Here is a 16,466-nt window from a genome sequence, read left to right as displayed (position 1 = left end):
TGAATTAATTGTGCTCCCGTAGTGTAGTCGGCCAATGCCCAGTACGCGCATGCTCAGCCTAAAATTTGGCACACATGGAAATTAACACAATGACTAGATCAAAGGGTCCCTAACATACATTCAGGGTGTAAGTGTACATATAAGAAAAAATTAAATTGCTATTTTATAAGGCCAAGAATGACTGTAAATTCTCCTTAAATTAGCATGTTACTTATTAAATTTCTAGTGGAAAAATAACATAGGAGTTAAGGAGCAACCAGATCAAGGGCTGCATAGGAAATGCACGAGGGGAAACTAGAAACAGACGAAGATCCTCTTGCCTTGAGAAATAGCAGTGTTTTATTACTGGACAATTCCATACATATATATGATATATTTTCATCATCTTCGCGGTCCTTCCTCCCCCTCCCCTCTACTCCTACTGAATCCTTTCTTGCCAACAAATCTCCCTCCCAACTTTCACATGTTTTTGTGTGTTCATGGCCCATAGAGTGTGGTCAGAGGTGCTTTCATGAGTAGAGGAAGGTGGGAAAGGATCCCCCTCTCTTGGTAGCCCTATTAATGGTGTTAAACACGTGTTTATAGTCTTGAGTTTGGTAACCTCTCTCTCTCTTTCTCTCTCTCAACCATGCATGCACGCACGCACACACACATGCGCACGTGCACACATCCCATCTGTCTGTCCTTCTCGTCTCTTACAGTGCTGCTCGTGTTGTGCTGACTTGTTCTTCAGGATCTTGCCTTCGTCCTTTTCCTCATCTTTAGCCAACCCCACATAGTACAATTTCAAATCTAGACATTCAACGCCCGCCGCCGCACATAGCATCACAGGTCAGGATACACCGCATTCACGAGCAGAGGCAAGAGCATGGCTTTGAGTTCAAGGCTAAATGGCTTAATTCCATGCCAGTCTGAGACACAGAGTAAGACCCTCTGAGACCCTGTCTTAAATGTGGAAGAAAAAGAATAAAGGTTGGGCATGACTTGGCCCCACGTAAAGGTGCTTGTCTCCAAGCCTAGCAGCTGTTTTGAGTCTCTGGGACCCACGGGTAGAAGACAAGAACTGATTTTGATAACTTGCCTTTTACTTCTACACTCCTGGCACACAAGCTTAAAAAATTAATTAGTTAAGATAATAAATTAATAAATACTATAAAGTATAAGAAATTAAGTCATTTCTAAGGCCAGATGTAGTGGTTCATGTCTTTGGTCCTAATTCTTGGGAGCCTGCGAGACTGAGTTCAGGGCCATCCTGATCTACATACAGAGAGAATTCTAGGGCAGCCAGGGCAGTAGAGTAAGACCATGTCTCCAAACAGAAATTAGCAACAAAGCCAGTGCAGAGTTCTGGTGCCTGGCATGCTGGTGTTCCCAGCATTCAGGAGTTCAAAACCAGCCTGGACTACATAGTGAATCGCTGTCTCCAAACCGAAGGTTTGCCCTGTAGATGAGTGGTGGAGCTTTGCCTAGAGAAGGCGTTGGGCGGCCCTGGATCTGTCCCCTGCCCTGGTGACTGCTGGTGTCACCATTGGCCCAGCACACCCATCCATGTCCCACGTCTGGACGACTTGCCCTGCTGCCACACACAGAGCTTCTCTTCTAGAACCATCTCTTACCATCAGCTCTTCCACCACCCCACTGTCCTCTCGTAAAATTTGCTGAGATGTTATATTTTACTCTTCCTCTGCCACTACCTTGTTAGTTTCTAAAGGATCTAGGAAATATGTCCTTCATCCATTGTCATGTGTGCACATATGTTACTTACATCATCATATGTGTATAGTGGACGTAAGTAAACATGAGATAAACGAGTGCTGTAATCATGTCCTTCATCCATTACACACATTGTCATGTGTGCACATATGTTACTTACATCATCATATGTGTATAGTGGACGTAAGTAAACATGAGATAAACGAGTGCTGTAATCATGTCCTTCATCCATTACACACATTGTCATGTGTGCACATATGTTACTTACATCATCATATGTGTATAGTGGACGTAAGTAAACATGAGATAAACGAGTGCTGTAATCATGTCCTTCATCCATTACACACATTGTCATGTGTGCACATATGTTACTTACATCAGCATATGTGTATAGTGGACGTAGGTAAATTTAAGATAAATGAGCACCGTCTCCACACAAGTTCAGTCCCTTGAACTCCTAAGAGGAAACATAAATGCAATTCATGTTTATAATCTTGTTTTCACTGAGATTCAAAGGCTGTGCTAGTCTGTGTAGCCAGAGATTTCCGTGAAAGTGTACCGTGTGGATGGTGGAGGGCCTGTCTTTCATAATCTGAGAAGGTTAAGTCCACTGACTATCAAATGCAAGGATGATGCTCAGATGCTCTTCTCTACTGGAGGACCCATTCCCAGCACCCACATGGCAGCTCACAACTGTCTGTAACTCCAGCCCCAGGGGAGCCAGCATCCCCTTCTGGCCTCTGAGAACATCAGGCAGGCACATGGTACACATACTTCCATACATGCAGACAAAATGTCTTCTTCACTGGATGGCTGTAGAGACCATCTGGGATGCTGGGATACCTATAAAAATGATTTTTTTCTTCACTAAAAAGTAAAAAATAAGAAGTCTGTGACGTGTATGCAGCTGTCATCCCAGCACTAAGGATGCTGAGGCAGGGGGACCACAGCGCAGGGCCAACCCCAGCAATGCATCAAGATCCTGCCTCAGAGGGGGGGCGATATTTAGGTCCAGATGGTACAAATCTTCCCGAATCAGCTCCGGAATGTGGGGGTATGTGTGCCCACATTGACGGATCGGCCATTGGCAGAAGGAATTGTTGGCTTCTGTCTATTTTCCATTCCTTTCAGCACAGCCCTTGGAGGGGAAGCAGAAAGTAAAATGTCACCTAGCACAGCATTATTTTACTTTTTAAATTAGTTTTATTCATAATTTTGGAGATGAAAAATGCAAATAGAAAATACAGGAGACAGTTTAGTGGGGGGAAAAACCCTGGACTTGGCTTCTGTACCTTCCCTAGCCACACACCAGCCGTGCTGTCCTCCGTGGACAGCCGGCCTTTCTGGACTCGGTTTTGCCATAGGACTTTGGAAACCCTTCCACTTAGAAATATTTTTAACGTCTGCCGCGTGTCAGATATTCTGCACCTGAATTCAAACGCTGCCATGTCTTCTTCACGGGGTGGCTGGAGAGGCCAGATGGGATTCTGGGAAGGCCAGTAAATTGTCTAGATTCCTGATTTTGTTTTTTATTCTCTTGTGACATCTCAGTCTTAATCCACAGATAGCAAATACCCCCACTAAAAACGGAGCAGTGATTTAATTGTAGCCAAGTTTGAAACAGAAGTATTTGGCCTCCCCCCACTTCACTGTAAAGCCCCCCGCCACACTATTTTTACATAAATATTCCGTTAACACGATTTCTTTGTTGGTAGGTATTGAGAATTGTGTAATAAATTTATCCCCAAATATGGTTCTACAAGCCTTTATTGCCTCAGTTCCTGTGGCTTGGGCTTCCTGGTTCAGCCGCCATCTTTGGCTGAGGTTTCGCCTGCACTTGTAGGTGAGCTGGCAGTAGGGACTCTGGCCTCATTGTGAGATGAACTGGAAAGCAGCTTCTAGAATCTTACTTTTGCTCTTGCTGGCCAGCCCCTCATGTGTCCTTTCCCAGGGGTATCTGTCTGTCTGTCTGTGTGTGCTTGGCCAGATTATGTCTTCCCAGATCTCAGGTGGGGAAGCTCTCCCTTCCCAGTCCTCTCAGAATGAGGCTGCACTTGGAGACACGCCTTTAAAAACGTGATTAAATTAAAATGAAGCTGTCCCTCTGGGGCCTCATCCCTTCTGACCCGCTAGAAGAGGACACTCCAGGCACAAGAGTTCCCTGAGAAAAGACCGTGTGAAGACACAGAGTAGAGAAGCCAAACCTACCAGCACCCCCAGAGCTGAGAGAACAGTGAGATTGTGTTACCTACTTCCATCCCGGTGTGTATTTTGTATGGTAGCCCTAACAGACCAGTAGAGTGTTCGTGGGTCAGTGGGATGGTGAGAAAACCCCTAGGAGAGATGCTCCAGACTGATCAGAACTTCATTTGGACGCCCCATCCTGTAACTTACTGTATTGTCTGTCTGAGAAGTGAGCCATTAAGTCCCATCCACACTGGACATGAATAGCACAGACCATCTTGCAGGCTGCCAATCAACAGTGGTTTTCTTTTCCTGTGTGTGCTACTTAAAAAAGAAAGAACATTAAAGAGATGACCAGTTTGGAGGTGATTTTACATGGCAGATCTATTTACCAAACACTTGGGCACCCTCATAGCGGTAGGTTAATACAGACCGCAGAACCATTCTGAGAAATGAAGGCTGTGGTGGAGAAGGGAAACCTCTGGCTTGTAGAATAAGGTTCTCTGAGGGTGGAGATAAACAATACCATGTACCCTCAGTCCAAGGGTCACATAGTGATCCTCAGCCCTGCGTGCGTGCTGGCTCTGGGGTGAGGGAGAAGACAGTGTACAGACAGTGAAGCCGCACAGGTCCTCACGAGTTAGGGAACTGCTCTGACTTGTACTCAGGTCGGTGGCCGTAGAGGGGCGTAAATGAGAGGAGGTTAGAGACGGGTGTGCAGTGCACCATAATCCTCAGCAGGGTGAGGCTGTGTGAGACAGCCAGTGAAGAGCAATAAAGATGACTAAGGGGCTGGGTGGATTAGCTTGGGTGATAAACATGACATAGCAGACACATCCCGGAGCCTTGATGAATTTACAGGAAGAGGTTTGCAGGGGAAGGGTTGGCGATTGTTGAAGCCCAGCTTTAGTTGAAGGATCTGGAGCCCATCTGCCTGGTGATAGCAAGCTGGCATCTGATGCCCCAGCAAAGACACGGGTTCCCATTGGCTGTATAGCCTCTAATGACCTCCCATACCACAGCAAAGACCCAGATTCCCATTGGCTGTGTAACCTCTAATGACCTCCGATACCACAGCAAAGACCCAGATTCCCATTGGCTGTAGCTCTAACATTAATAGCATTGTCAGTATGACTGTTCATGCTGGTCTAAGCGCCAGCATCCATGTGACAGAGCTGTCACTGTTTCCAATGGAGGTTAAACTTCCTTTTCCACAACCTTAAGGGACCCTGATATGGGGGTACAGGCATCCTCCCCTTCGCTTTCAGAGTGTCCTGAGAAACAGCACCTCCCTCATTGCACTGGCCATGGCCTCACCTGGGTGGGCCTTGGTTGTCAGGGAGGGAGAGGCTGTTTTCTGTTAGCTCCTGGTTGCAGGATGACAGACCGACAGACAGATCCTAGGGCCCATCTTACTTTTCCTTACCAAGATATCTTGAGGTTTGCATATTTGCATACGGACTACCTGAGGAGTGCTCTTAACCTAGATGTCTCTGTGGTGACGCTTTCTGAGATATATTGCTACGTAAAAAATGGAAGAGCCGAAAGCAAAGCACAGTCATGCTCCTGTCTGTGTGTCGGCTGTCATGAGAAAGCACATGAGCGGCCACTGGTCAGGACCAGACATCTGGAAGCCCCAGAGCAGAGGGCGGGAGAGACACTTGAACTTTGAATCTCTCTTTCTCTCTCTCTCTCTCTTTGGTTTTTATTTTTTTAAATCACGTTTATTTATTTTGTGTGTACACATGCACGCACGCATGCACACGCACGCATGCATCTCTGTGAGGTTTGTGGGAGTCCGTTTTCTCCTCCTACCATATAAAAGCTAAAGATAGCGCTCAGGTCACCAGGCTTGCTGGCAAAGCCCCTTTACCACTGAGGACCCCTCCTTTATTTCAGTTTGGTTGTTTAGTTTGAGCCATACATGGCTCGGTTTTAAATGCTTTTTTTTTTTTAAAAAAAAAAAAAGAAAAGGTCTGGAGGCCAGCGATATGACTCATGGGTAGGATCACTTGCTGCGAAAGCCTTTGAACCCAGATTGTTCTCGTGAATTAAGTTCGTGTTGAACATGAGTTCAGAGGCTGTGACAGTAATGTGACTTTAAGATTTGTCCACACAAATTTTTTAATTTTTAAATATTTTATTTTGCTATGTATTTGAGTATTTTGCTTGTATATATTGTATGTGCACCACACACGTGCCTGGTGCCACAGGCACTTAGAAGTGGGCATCCGAGCCCCTAGAACTGCAGTTTTGATGATTGTGAAATACAGCCTGACTGCTGGGAACCAAAGCTGGGTCCTCTGCGAGAGCAGCAAGTTCCCTTCTCTTAACCCTTATACCATCTCTCCAGCCCCAAAATTACGGCACCATGGTCTAGTGAAGGTTGGAATGGCCGTTTCCTGAGGGGGTGCTCTGGGCAGTTCTTCCTCCAGCTCTTTCTCTCTGTGGTCTCGTTGTCTTCATTAGTTTACGCTTCTCCTGAATTTTGGCTTTTGCCTTCACGCGGACAATCCTGGTGTCTGGATCTCCACTGGTGGTATCTAGAAGACATTTTTGTTGGAAGCAGCTGGACCTGACTCCGAATACCCATGCAGGGAGTTTGGTTCATGCTGCTGGCGAGTTCCTATACTGTCTGTATTAGTTGCTCTTCTCGTTGCTGCCACACATCACCTGACCAAAGCAGGGCGAGGGACCGGGGGTTTGTTTTGTGGGAGGGCACAGTCCTTCATGTGGGGAAGGTGTGGTGGAGCTCATGCCAGCAGGAGTGTGGCTGGAGATTCCTTACATCCCCGTGGGCCAGAAGCAGGGCCAGCTTATAAAATGCAAGGCCCACCTGCCCTTTACCCATGACCTACTTCCTCAGCAAGGCTCCACTTGTTAACGGTTCCAGACCCTCCTGTAACAGTACCATGAGCTAGGGACCAAGTGTCCAAACGTGAGCCTGTGGGGGACATTTCACATCGCCTGTCTCCATTCCTCTCTGCCTCCTGCTCTTTCTCCCACCTTCATCCATTTTGATTCCTGTCATGGCTTCGTTGACCTCACTGTTTCTTTCTTTCTGTGGCTTCATCTGTGTGGAAGCATCATGGGATGTGGGGAGTGAGCAGCTCCAGCCTTACTGTTGACAGTCGAGGGGCCAAGTCCAGGAGTTGTGCTCTTTCTACTGAAGTAGAAGCATCCCTCAAGACAATAGTGGCGAGGTCACCTCTTGAAGGAGTTGCTGTGGTCAAGGGGATGTGGACTTGGGCCAAGTGTGGGCCACTTGCCCACACTTTTGTGATCCAGGGAGTATGGAACTATTTCCAGTCTGGCCAGAATAACCTAGTTGATATCAAGGGGGGTGGGACACTTTCCCAAGGGACCTAAAACCATAAGCAAACAAGAGGTGCCATGAACCAGACCAAACAGTCAAGTCCCCTACATTCTGCTCTGACGTCTATACAAATGCAGGCTCTGAGTACGATAAAGGAGCAATAAGCATTTAATGTCATGCCTGGAACCAGATATGTTTGCCTGTGTTCAGTACACAGCGGCATCAAGCACACTCATGTTGTGAAGCTGGCACCACCGTCCACGTGCAGACTTCATCTCGCAACGCTGCTGCTCTGTGCCTATTAAATGACTGCCCTGAGCCACTGTTCTCCTTCCCTTCCCTGTGGGTTTTACCACTTGATGCCTCACATTAGTGGGAATGTGCGTTATTTGACCTTTTGTGACTGGCTTGTTTCACTTAGCGTAATGTTCTTAGGGTTCATCTGGGTTTTAGCGTGCATCTGAGTTTCCCTCCCTTTTAAAGCTGAATAAGACTCTCTCGTGTGAACATGCTACGTTTTGTCTGTCTGTTCAGTCAGCAGTGGCCCTTGGGTTGCTTGCTACCGCCTTTGAGCTAGGTGTTCTATGTGGAGCCATACGGTTAACTTCAATCCCGTGTTTGTTTCTTCTGTACATATACAGAGGAATGGAATTACTGGATCGCATGGTAATTCTATTTTACATTCCCACCACAAGTACCCAAGAATACTGTTTCTCCCACCTGCAGCGACACTTTTGTCTCGGGGGCCCCATGTCCATACTGCTGGGTTTCATTCCTGCATTTTCATATGTGCACACAATGTGTTTTAATTGAATCCACTCCCTTTAGCTCTGAGACCATCTTGTGTTCCCAGTGATCCCCTGATCCCCTTCCTCTCAGCTAGTGTACCCTCTACTTTCATGTCCTTTTTGGGGGGGGAGGAGCAGTGAGTTTAATTAAGGTGGCTTATGGGAGTGTGAGTAAGGGGTTGCTTCCAGCGCCCCTCGGATGACTGTGGCTTCCCTTACAGTGCGCTAACTGAGCTGTGACATGTTCAGTTGGCAGCAGCAGCCTTGTGATGGATGAGACAGGCCTGGCCTGTGGCACTGTTCAGCGTCACCTACAGGGATTAAAGCTATAGGTGAATAAACTCCCAAGGAAAGAGTGTGCTGAAGAGCAGCTCAGAGCCCCGGGCTAAGAAAGCCCCAAGGAGGCCCAGCAGCTGGCCCCTGCAGACATCTGGGTATTTTAGACCCTAGAAACGCATGGCACGGGGGTGACTGTTGGGCTTAGATGCTGAGACAGGTGCCTTTTTTTGATTGTCTGGGAATGGATTTTTGTTTAGATTCTTTCCCTGTGACTCATCCTCCATAGAAGCCTTCTGAACATGTAGAGCACTGTCACGTAGCAACCTCTGACGTTTGTCCAGCTCCTTCCGCATTGCCAAGGAGGGACGTAAGCACAGGGACTGTGGCTTGTCTACATTTATTTGTGCACATCTCAGCTGCTCGGGATGATGGCCTGGGGTTGCTGGAGGCCAGGTCTTCGGAGATCCTCGCATCACGAGTCCTGCCCCACTGATGCCTGGGAACTTAGTCTCCTCAGCGCGTGCCATCTCCCTCAGCAGCTTCGGAATAGAATAAGCCGTTCCTCTCGGCTTCCTCTAAACTATTAAAGAATTCGGTGATTCCCTTGTGGGAACAGTGGTTTGTTTTTGATTTTGTATTTTGGTTTGGTTGGTTTTCTTCTTGTTGTTGTTTGAGACAGTTTCACTATGTAGTTAAGGCTCACCTTGAACTCGCTATATAGCCCAGGCTGATATAGAGCCTAGGGTGATCCTGGCATCTTAGCCTCCCAAGTCCTGGGATTACAGGCGTGGGTCGCCATGCCCGAGTTCACAGCAGGGACTTTTAAACTATGAGCCGTGACCTAGCAGTAATGGGTCACTGAATCAATTAGCGGGTCACATTTAGGTTCATGAGAACTAGCCAGTAGCATCATGGTGGTTATTTGAATTCAGCTGTGGTATAAATCCGCCACCAACACAAAGTTGGAGCCTTTGTTTGCTTTATCAGGGAGAGATGGCCTAACAGTTGGTAGTACACTCGGGGTCACACCTCTCAGCAGCCCCCCAACCCTAGCGGAAGGGAATGCACTATAGAGAGAAAAGTACCAGGGACCATGTATAACAAAGCACTGAGGCTTCTGTTGAAGTCATGGCATGTGTGTTCCGTTTTTGTAACTACACCTCAGTCCTAAAGCAGTTTAAAGGCCACCCAGGTCTCTACGTCTGCCCAGGTCTCTACGTCTGCCCAGGTCTCTTCGTTTGCCCAGGTCTCTACGTCTGCCCAGGTCTCTATGTCTGCCCAGGTCTCTTCGTTTGCCCAGGTCTCTTCGTTTGCCCAGGTCTCTACGTCTGCCCAGGTCTCTACGTCTGCCCAGGTCTCTACGTTTGCCCAGGTCTCTATGTTTCCTTCCGACCTTCCTTGGGCAGCTGAAGCCCTGCTTTTCTGATTCAGGCACAGGGCTGTGCCCAGGCCCTCTATAACATGACAGTGCTATGTCTACTACAGGAGGATGGAGCTGGGTTTTTACAGACCGGAAGTCACTGTTCTAGAGTAGCCAGAAGGATCCCTGCTGATGGGGTCTGTCTGTCCTTTTGGAATCAAAGCTGTGTAAACTCCATTCTTAAAGCCCACTACAGATTTACTACCATAAACTGAAAACACATTAAGAATCGTTAAAGCCCAAAGTTGAGTCATAAATAGCAAAATGGGATAATGGGCTCACTTTTCAAGTGGGTCAGTGGATAAAGACACTCGTCACCAAGCTCGACGACCTGAGTTCAGTCACCAGGTCCCACAGGATAGAAGGAGGCAGCTGCCCCCTCAGTCTGACCTCTGACCTCCACATAGCTGTGACATATAAATATGTCCAAGAGTAAATGTGAGAAGAAGTTGTAGTCATATTAGAGGCCATGGTTCTGCTTCCCTCTCCATCTCCAGGATGGCCTCTAAGGGGACCAGAAGTTTTTCATAAAGTAATTATTCTTACAGTGATTATTTTACAGTTTTTTTTAACACAGGGTTTCATTGTTCAGCCCTGGCTGGCCTGTAACTCAGAGATCCACCCGCCTCTGCCTCCCAAGTGCTGAAATTGAAAGGCGTGCGCCACCACACCCAGCTACAAATCTAAATTTGTATATACAGACAGAAATAATCGGATCTACTTAGGTAGGCTATGCTTCCAAACGGGCACAATAGTCACAGCACGGAATTAGAACCCAAGAAGTTTCATTTAGATCAGCTATGCAATTTTTAAATTTTCATAAAAGGGTAGCTATTAAATATACTCATGCCAAAAATAAAAACAAAAATAAGAGGCCGTTGCACATGTAAAGTGGCCTTCCCTCTGAATCACACTCTGTGTGCGGGGACAGGAAGAAGTGTTCCACTGAGCCTCATCGGAAAGTCATCTAGAGACACCTGTTTCTGCGCCGTGACGTTATCTTACCAGCACATTTATCTGGTACTGTCCTATTAAGAAAATGAACCACAGTAAGAAAACTATAATTAGAGGTTAGTAAGAGTCAAATATGTTTTTAAAAAGTATACGTTTTCCTAGATGGAAAGTTAGCCTGGTGCAGTGGTACACATCTGTAATAGTAACACTTAGAAGGGGTTGAAACAGGGTCAAGAGTTCAAGGCCAGCCTGGGCAGACTGTCTCAAAATAAAAAGGCCTATTGAATAAAAACGATAACAGAATTCCTTTAAATAGATGTATACTAAAAATCATTTGCTTATTCGCAAATAGAACATCTCAGAACTAACATTGGTGTTGACATCATGGCTTAGACCAAGTGCCTTCTTTGTTCATTCACAACTAAAAGGGGTTCCGGGAGCATTTGGTATGAGAGCCAACTCACTGCTATGCTGGTCGGGCTTAACTCTGACGACCATGCCCCAAGGCTGCCTTCTCGTTACCCCAGCTGACTTAGCTTTAAAGACTATGCCCCACGGCTGCCTTCCCGTTACCCCCGGCTGACTCGAGAAAACCCTTGCAGCTGTGTCTGCCAGGCAGGGTTTCACGAAACGGATCCGACACTCTTGTGCCTGTGTTGTTCATTCCGCCACGCTGGATCAGTGCCCAGGAAGGTGAGGGGCAGAACGTGGCTCTCGTTCCAGCTGTCCCTATCTGCTAATGTCACTCAGGATATAAATAAATGGATTAATTCACTTCCCTTTTCATCAGACTAGAATGATGCCAGAAGAGACTACCAAGGCCTCTTTGACCATTTGGAAAGGCCTTAGGGACTATCCTAAGAGAGAAAGGTCTTTGCATTTAGATAACTAAAAACAAACACAAAACCCCAGCACCTCATAAAATAGGCATGGTGGTGTGTGCCTATGATCTCATCTTTAGGGAGGTACAGGCAGGAAGGTCAAAACTGTAAGGTCATTCCTCTGCTTGGCTATATAACAAGTTCTAGCCAGCCTGGGATACAGACGACGGTGTTCGGCATGGTGTAAACCATGGTATAAAACACAGCCTCTGCACTTCCAAGAGAATAGCAGAGGCGCTAGACGTGGTGGCTCATCCCAGAAGTCCCAGGCGGAGGCCAGAAGCAAAAGAAGCCACTGGGATCGATTTCCATGACCCCTCCAGCCCTGCCTGCCATCCAGGCACTGCCTCCTGGAGAGCAAGAACCAGAGCCTGGTCCCACCTTGGCAGTGCTCTGCCGGGAGTCTCCTAGTGCTCACGTGGCCGACCATTCCGTGTAGTCATAAACACAAGCCGGGCACACCCAGAAAAGCGGGCTGAAGAAAAGCTGGGTCTATGGAAGTCTGCTCTCTGTGGACCAGTATAATATAGTTTCCAGGGGCATGCAGGGGTAGTTGAGGGGCAACCCCAAGTGTGCCTTGTGATTTTGCTGCTTGTTGCTTAGGAAACAACATGGTAAGATGTCCCTAAGTGGACCACCAAGCACCAAGTCCTCACGTATGAGTGTGTCATCCCAAACACATGGGTTAGCAAAATACAAGAAAGAATGTTGAGGCCAGGATGTCAAAAGCAGAAGCGGATGAGAGTGACAGCCTAATGGGTGACTTCAAAGGACAGCTCGCAAGAGTTGGCTCTCTCCTTCCACCGCATGGATCCCCGCCATCCAACTCGGGTGGTCAGGCTTGGCCGCAAGCACCTTTACTCACTGAGCCATCTTGCTGACCCTAGAGGAATCCTCCTTTAACCCAAACCTCAAATGATTCCCACAGGTAAAACGCTACGAAGTGAAAGGTCACAGTTAAAATAATAGAATGGATCAGTAACCAGCACTATGAGCAAAAGCCGGCAAGGCAGCCGATGCTAGATCTGCAGGGACCAAGACACTGAAATCACCACGTGATGCAAAATGAATGTCTTCATGGCTAGAGAAATTAGGGGGGAGGAAAAAAATGAGTAAAAACAGTAGATTAGAATTGTGATAAGCACATGTTCAAAAGAACCATATGTCACGTTCAGATTTGAAAATATGGTGGAATTTAACAATCAGTGGATTAAGCCGGGCAGTGGTGTCGCACGCCTTTAATCCCAGCACTCGGGAGGCAGAGGCAGGCGGATCTCTGTGAGTTTGAGGCCAGTCTGGTCTACAAGAGCTAGTTCCAGGACAGGCTCCAAAGCTACAGAGAAACCACACTGTCTCAAAAAAAAAAAAGAAAAGAAAAAAAATCAGTGGTTGGCAGATTAGACCCAGCTGACGGGGACTTAATGAACTCAGAGGTGTGTTTAGACAAATTACCCGGAATACAGAACCAAAGAAGGAAAGAGAGATGGAAAGTCAACTGAGAAGGCCCAATGGAGGTGTGAGTGGGATTCTGGAAAGAAAACACGGGAAAGGGCTGATGTCTGAGAAGGTAATAACTGAAGATGCCTCAGAACCGATGGAAAGTGCACATGCTGTGGACTTCAGAGAGAGCAGGGTCACTGTCTCCAAAAGCAAGACAGAGAGCCAAGGAGGAAGCCAGCTGGCGATGACCATTGACCTTCACCATATGCACCTCAACACACACACACACACACACACACACACACACACACACGTACAGGAAAACATACACTTGCGAAGAATGAGTCTCAGCATCCTCCCTTGTCCTGGGAATTGAGCAAATGATGGGAAGATAACCATGAAGATCTTCCTGCTGATCGTTTCATTCATTTATTCACGCGTTCATTCTTACAGCGCCAGGGCTCAACCTCGGGCTCCCACGGCTCAGGTCGGGTGGCTTATAACCGTCTATAACGCCGGCTCCAGGGGTTTTCTCATGGTTCTGGGCATATACTCATAGCTCCACCCCCCCCCAAACATAATGATAGATCTTTGAAAAAGAAATGACTATTTATTAACCCAATTTTAAATTAAAAGCAGTCAAGGAAAGGCTAGAATTCAGAGCATTGCAACCGAGGAAGGACTGTGGCTGGCTGGTTGGCTACCTGATGCAGGCTTGTCCCGAAGCCCAGTGTATGTACGGGGGTGAGGTGGGAGGGGGTGGGCACAAGGCAGAGCATTAGCTGACAACCTGACACTCAGGATTGAGATCTCAAGAGCACATTCAAAAATGCTGTGGCTGACCCTGAGCTCTGGCAGGGAGAACGCTTTTAGCATCCTCTGTTTAGAAACATGAGGGTGTTTGTTTTGAACGGAGGAGTTCTACTCTAGTGTTGCCTAGGCTGTCTTTGAACTCCTGGGCTGAGGTGATCCTCTTGCCTCAGATTCCTGTGTAACAGAAACTACCAGAAGGTGTCTAGGCATAGTGAGGAAGAATGAAGATGTTTTCATACTTGTGGGCATGGCAGCTTCATTGTGGTTCCAGATCTGCGGAGACCGCAGCAGCGGAATGGCTTGAAGCTAGGAGTGCAGAGTCAGCCTGGGCTGCACAGCAAGAGTAATAGGTAAACGAGAATAAATGGTTTTGCCCAAGAAAAAAAGCAGAGATGCCCAGGATGCAGCAGCACCAGAACACAGACCGTTTAGGATGCCTTGAGGAGAGGATTAGAGGACTGTGTGCTCCAGAGTGAGCGTCCTTTGCCAGAGACCCTGCTATGCGTTAGGAACTGTCCTTGGTCACTGAGCATTTGGCATTCTCTTTTCCAGATCCCACTCACACTGACCGATGACCCGGAGACTGGGGAAGAAGAACCTGTTGCGCACTCCTGGGAGCGGGACAGGGGCTACACCTCCACGGTGCTGCCAGGGGTCTATAGTATTTTTTTGCTGCCTCAGAGTCCCCAAGGCCTTCAAGCAGAAGTGGCAGTAGATGGTTGCCATCAGCCCAACCAGGGCAACAGGGAAGCAAATCCCCTGAGTTTGGTGGAACTTGGCAGTGGGGACTCTGGCCTGATGCGTCACGTCCCCTTCAGAGCGCGAGTGTGCCTCCCCTGCCCTGCCCTCCCCACCCCGCTAGGCCCTCTCTGTCCCTCCTGCTGCTGCTCCCAGATGATAGAGAGGCTCTTTGGCTATTTGCATCTGGCTTTTGCTTCTTTTCCAGATTGAAGTATTAAGTTTATTTTATTTTGTATGAGCTTCAGATCCCAACACCATCCACCAAACTCGATCTTCCCTTGGGGTAGAGGAGCCAACAGCACCGGTTCCCCAGAGTGGGGAAGCAAGCAGGTGACTGCCATGGGACAGGCGCCTTTTGGAATTACTGACTTCTAAGATTAATAAAGTAATTCAATTTTTCTTTCCTTTTTTTTTCCATTCACTAATTTCCCTTCAATCAATATTCACAGTCCGGGCTAAAATGGAGCCAACATTTCATTTTGTTTCATAGCTCACTGTTGCACAGTTTTTCAGTTTTCGTTTTAGAATGGGAGCTATCAAGAAACTTAGCAGATGGGAGCTCCAGGCTAGTTCCCAGAGCCATGGAACTGGTGTGTGCCACCACTCCCGGCGTGTCCTCCAGCAGCCTTATTCACTGTGGTCCTGAGTGGGGTGTGGATGTGTCCACTTGCACCCAGCCTCTCTGCGCAGTTGCTCCCGGTGACTGCAGCACACATTAGATCTTCCCTCCAACATCTACAGAGAGTCAGACTTTCAAGAACCCCCCTCTCCCATCAACCGTGTTGAAATCCAGACAGAAAAAATGACACCTAAGAAGACAGATGGGTCCTGTGTGGTGGCTCATGCCTCTCATCCCATCATGAGGAAGGCAGGGGGATTACCACGAGTTAGACACCAGGCTGGGCTGGACTTTGTAGTGAGTTCAGTACCAGCGTGGAAGTCAGAGTCCCAAGACCTTGTCTCAACAAACTGAAGAAGAGGAGGGGGGTGAAGACAGAAAAGGGGGACTTTGCTTTTTTTTAGTGCATGAATTGGGTTCAGGCACAGTGGAGGATTAGGACTCTCAAGAGCAGGATAGAGAAAGGTTTCCAAGTAGTCTAGGACCATCTTAACTGCTCACTTGATCTGAGCTGGCTAGACAACACATTCTGATTCCTCCATCATCGCCTTCTGATGTGAGAGCTGGAGAAAAAGGTCTGGAGTTCTCCGACTGCCAATCTGGCCCAAAGGAACAAGAGGACATGAGCTTAGGGTAAGAACTTTCAAAGCAGCCGTCGGCACCCGATCAGAGCAAAATCCTCTCTGCCCACCAGGGGCTAAAGCCAGACTCCAGTCTTGCCTTGCCTTGGTGCTTCCAGGTCATTCTTTCGGGTGCTGGCCTTGGCTATAAGCCAGGTGGATTGTTCTAGCCTTCCTCCCGCAGTCAAGGTGTCCTCTCCAGTCCTGCGGCTCTCCTCAAAACAAGTGTGTGCCGTTGAAGACAGTGGTTCAAATGGCCCCAGTGCTTGTGAGCGGCCTAGGAAAGGGAAGACTGGACTGCAGACCTTTGCGTGTGCTTGTAAATGTTATTTGACCTGAGTAGTATCTAACATGAGAACACCTGTAATCACGGTGTGTTCTTTAAGATAGCATCAGGAAGCATATCCAGTTGCCTTGGTTCAAACTTGTAGCAGGACCCTGGGAGACAGGGTGAAAGGGACAGAAAGATTATTTCCTGCATCCTTATTGATGCTGGAAAGGACCTGTATCTGATGCAGTGTACTTCTTCCCCAAAGGCAATCTATGGAGGCAGCCTGGACCCTGCCCCAGTGGGAGCAGACCTCTAGGTCTGCAGCCTAAAACTGTATGTTACTTCTGTTTGTATTCGGTTTTGTTAAACCTTGTTTGTAAGTCTTTTGTCTACATGTATGTCTGTGAACCATGTACCTGTAGAAGCC

The 16,466-nt window shown here is 47.7% G+C and overlaps 1 protein-coding gene across 15 annotated transcripts in view; it reads left to right on the top strand.

Annotated features, from left to right (window-relative positions):
- Ttll5 (tubulin tyrosine ligase like 5) overlaps positions 1-14,928 on the top strand; it is a 246,248-nt gene extending 231,320 nt beyond the window's left edge. For all 15 annotated transcript variants that reach the window (XM_050152436.1, XM_050152435.1, XM_050152443.1 and 12 more), the window contains one exon: positions 14,341-14,928. In XM_050152436.1, coding sequence (XP_050008393.1) covers positions 14,341-14,356 — 16 coding nt within the window. In that variant the 3' untranslated portion in view covers positions 14,357-14,928. The remainder of the gene's footprint in view (positions 1-14,340) is intronic.
- Positions 14,929-16,466: the final 1,538 nt, after the last annotated feature.

This window comes from Alexandromys fortis, unplaced genomic scaffold, assembly GCF_014885135.2.
Source record: "Alexandromys fortis isolate MF-2015 unplaced genomic scaffold, M_Fortis_MF-2015_v1.1 scaffold_47, whole genome shotgun sequence".
Taxonomy (NCBI): Eukaryota; Metazoa; Chordata; class Mammalia; order Rodentia; family Cricetidae; genus Alexandromys; species Alexandromys fortis.
The sequence above is the reverse complement of the archived record's forward strand: the minus strand, read 5'-3'. Positions and strand labels throughout refer to the sequence as shown.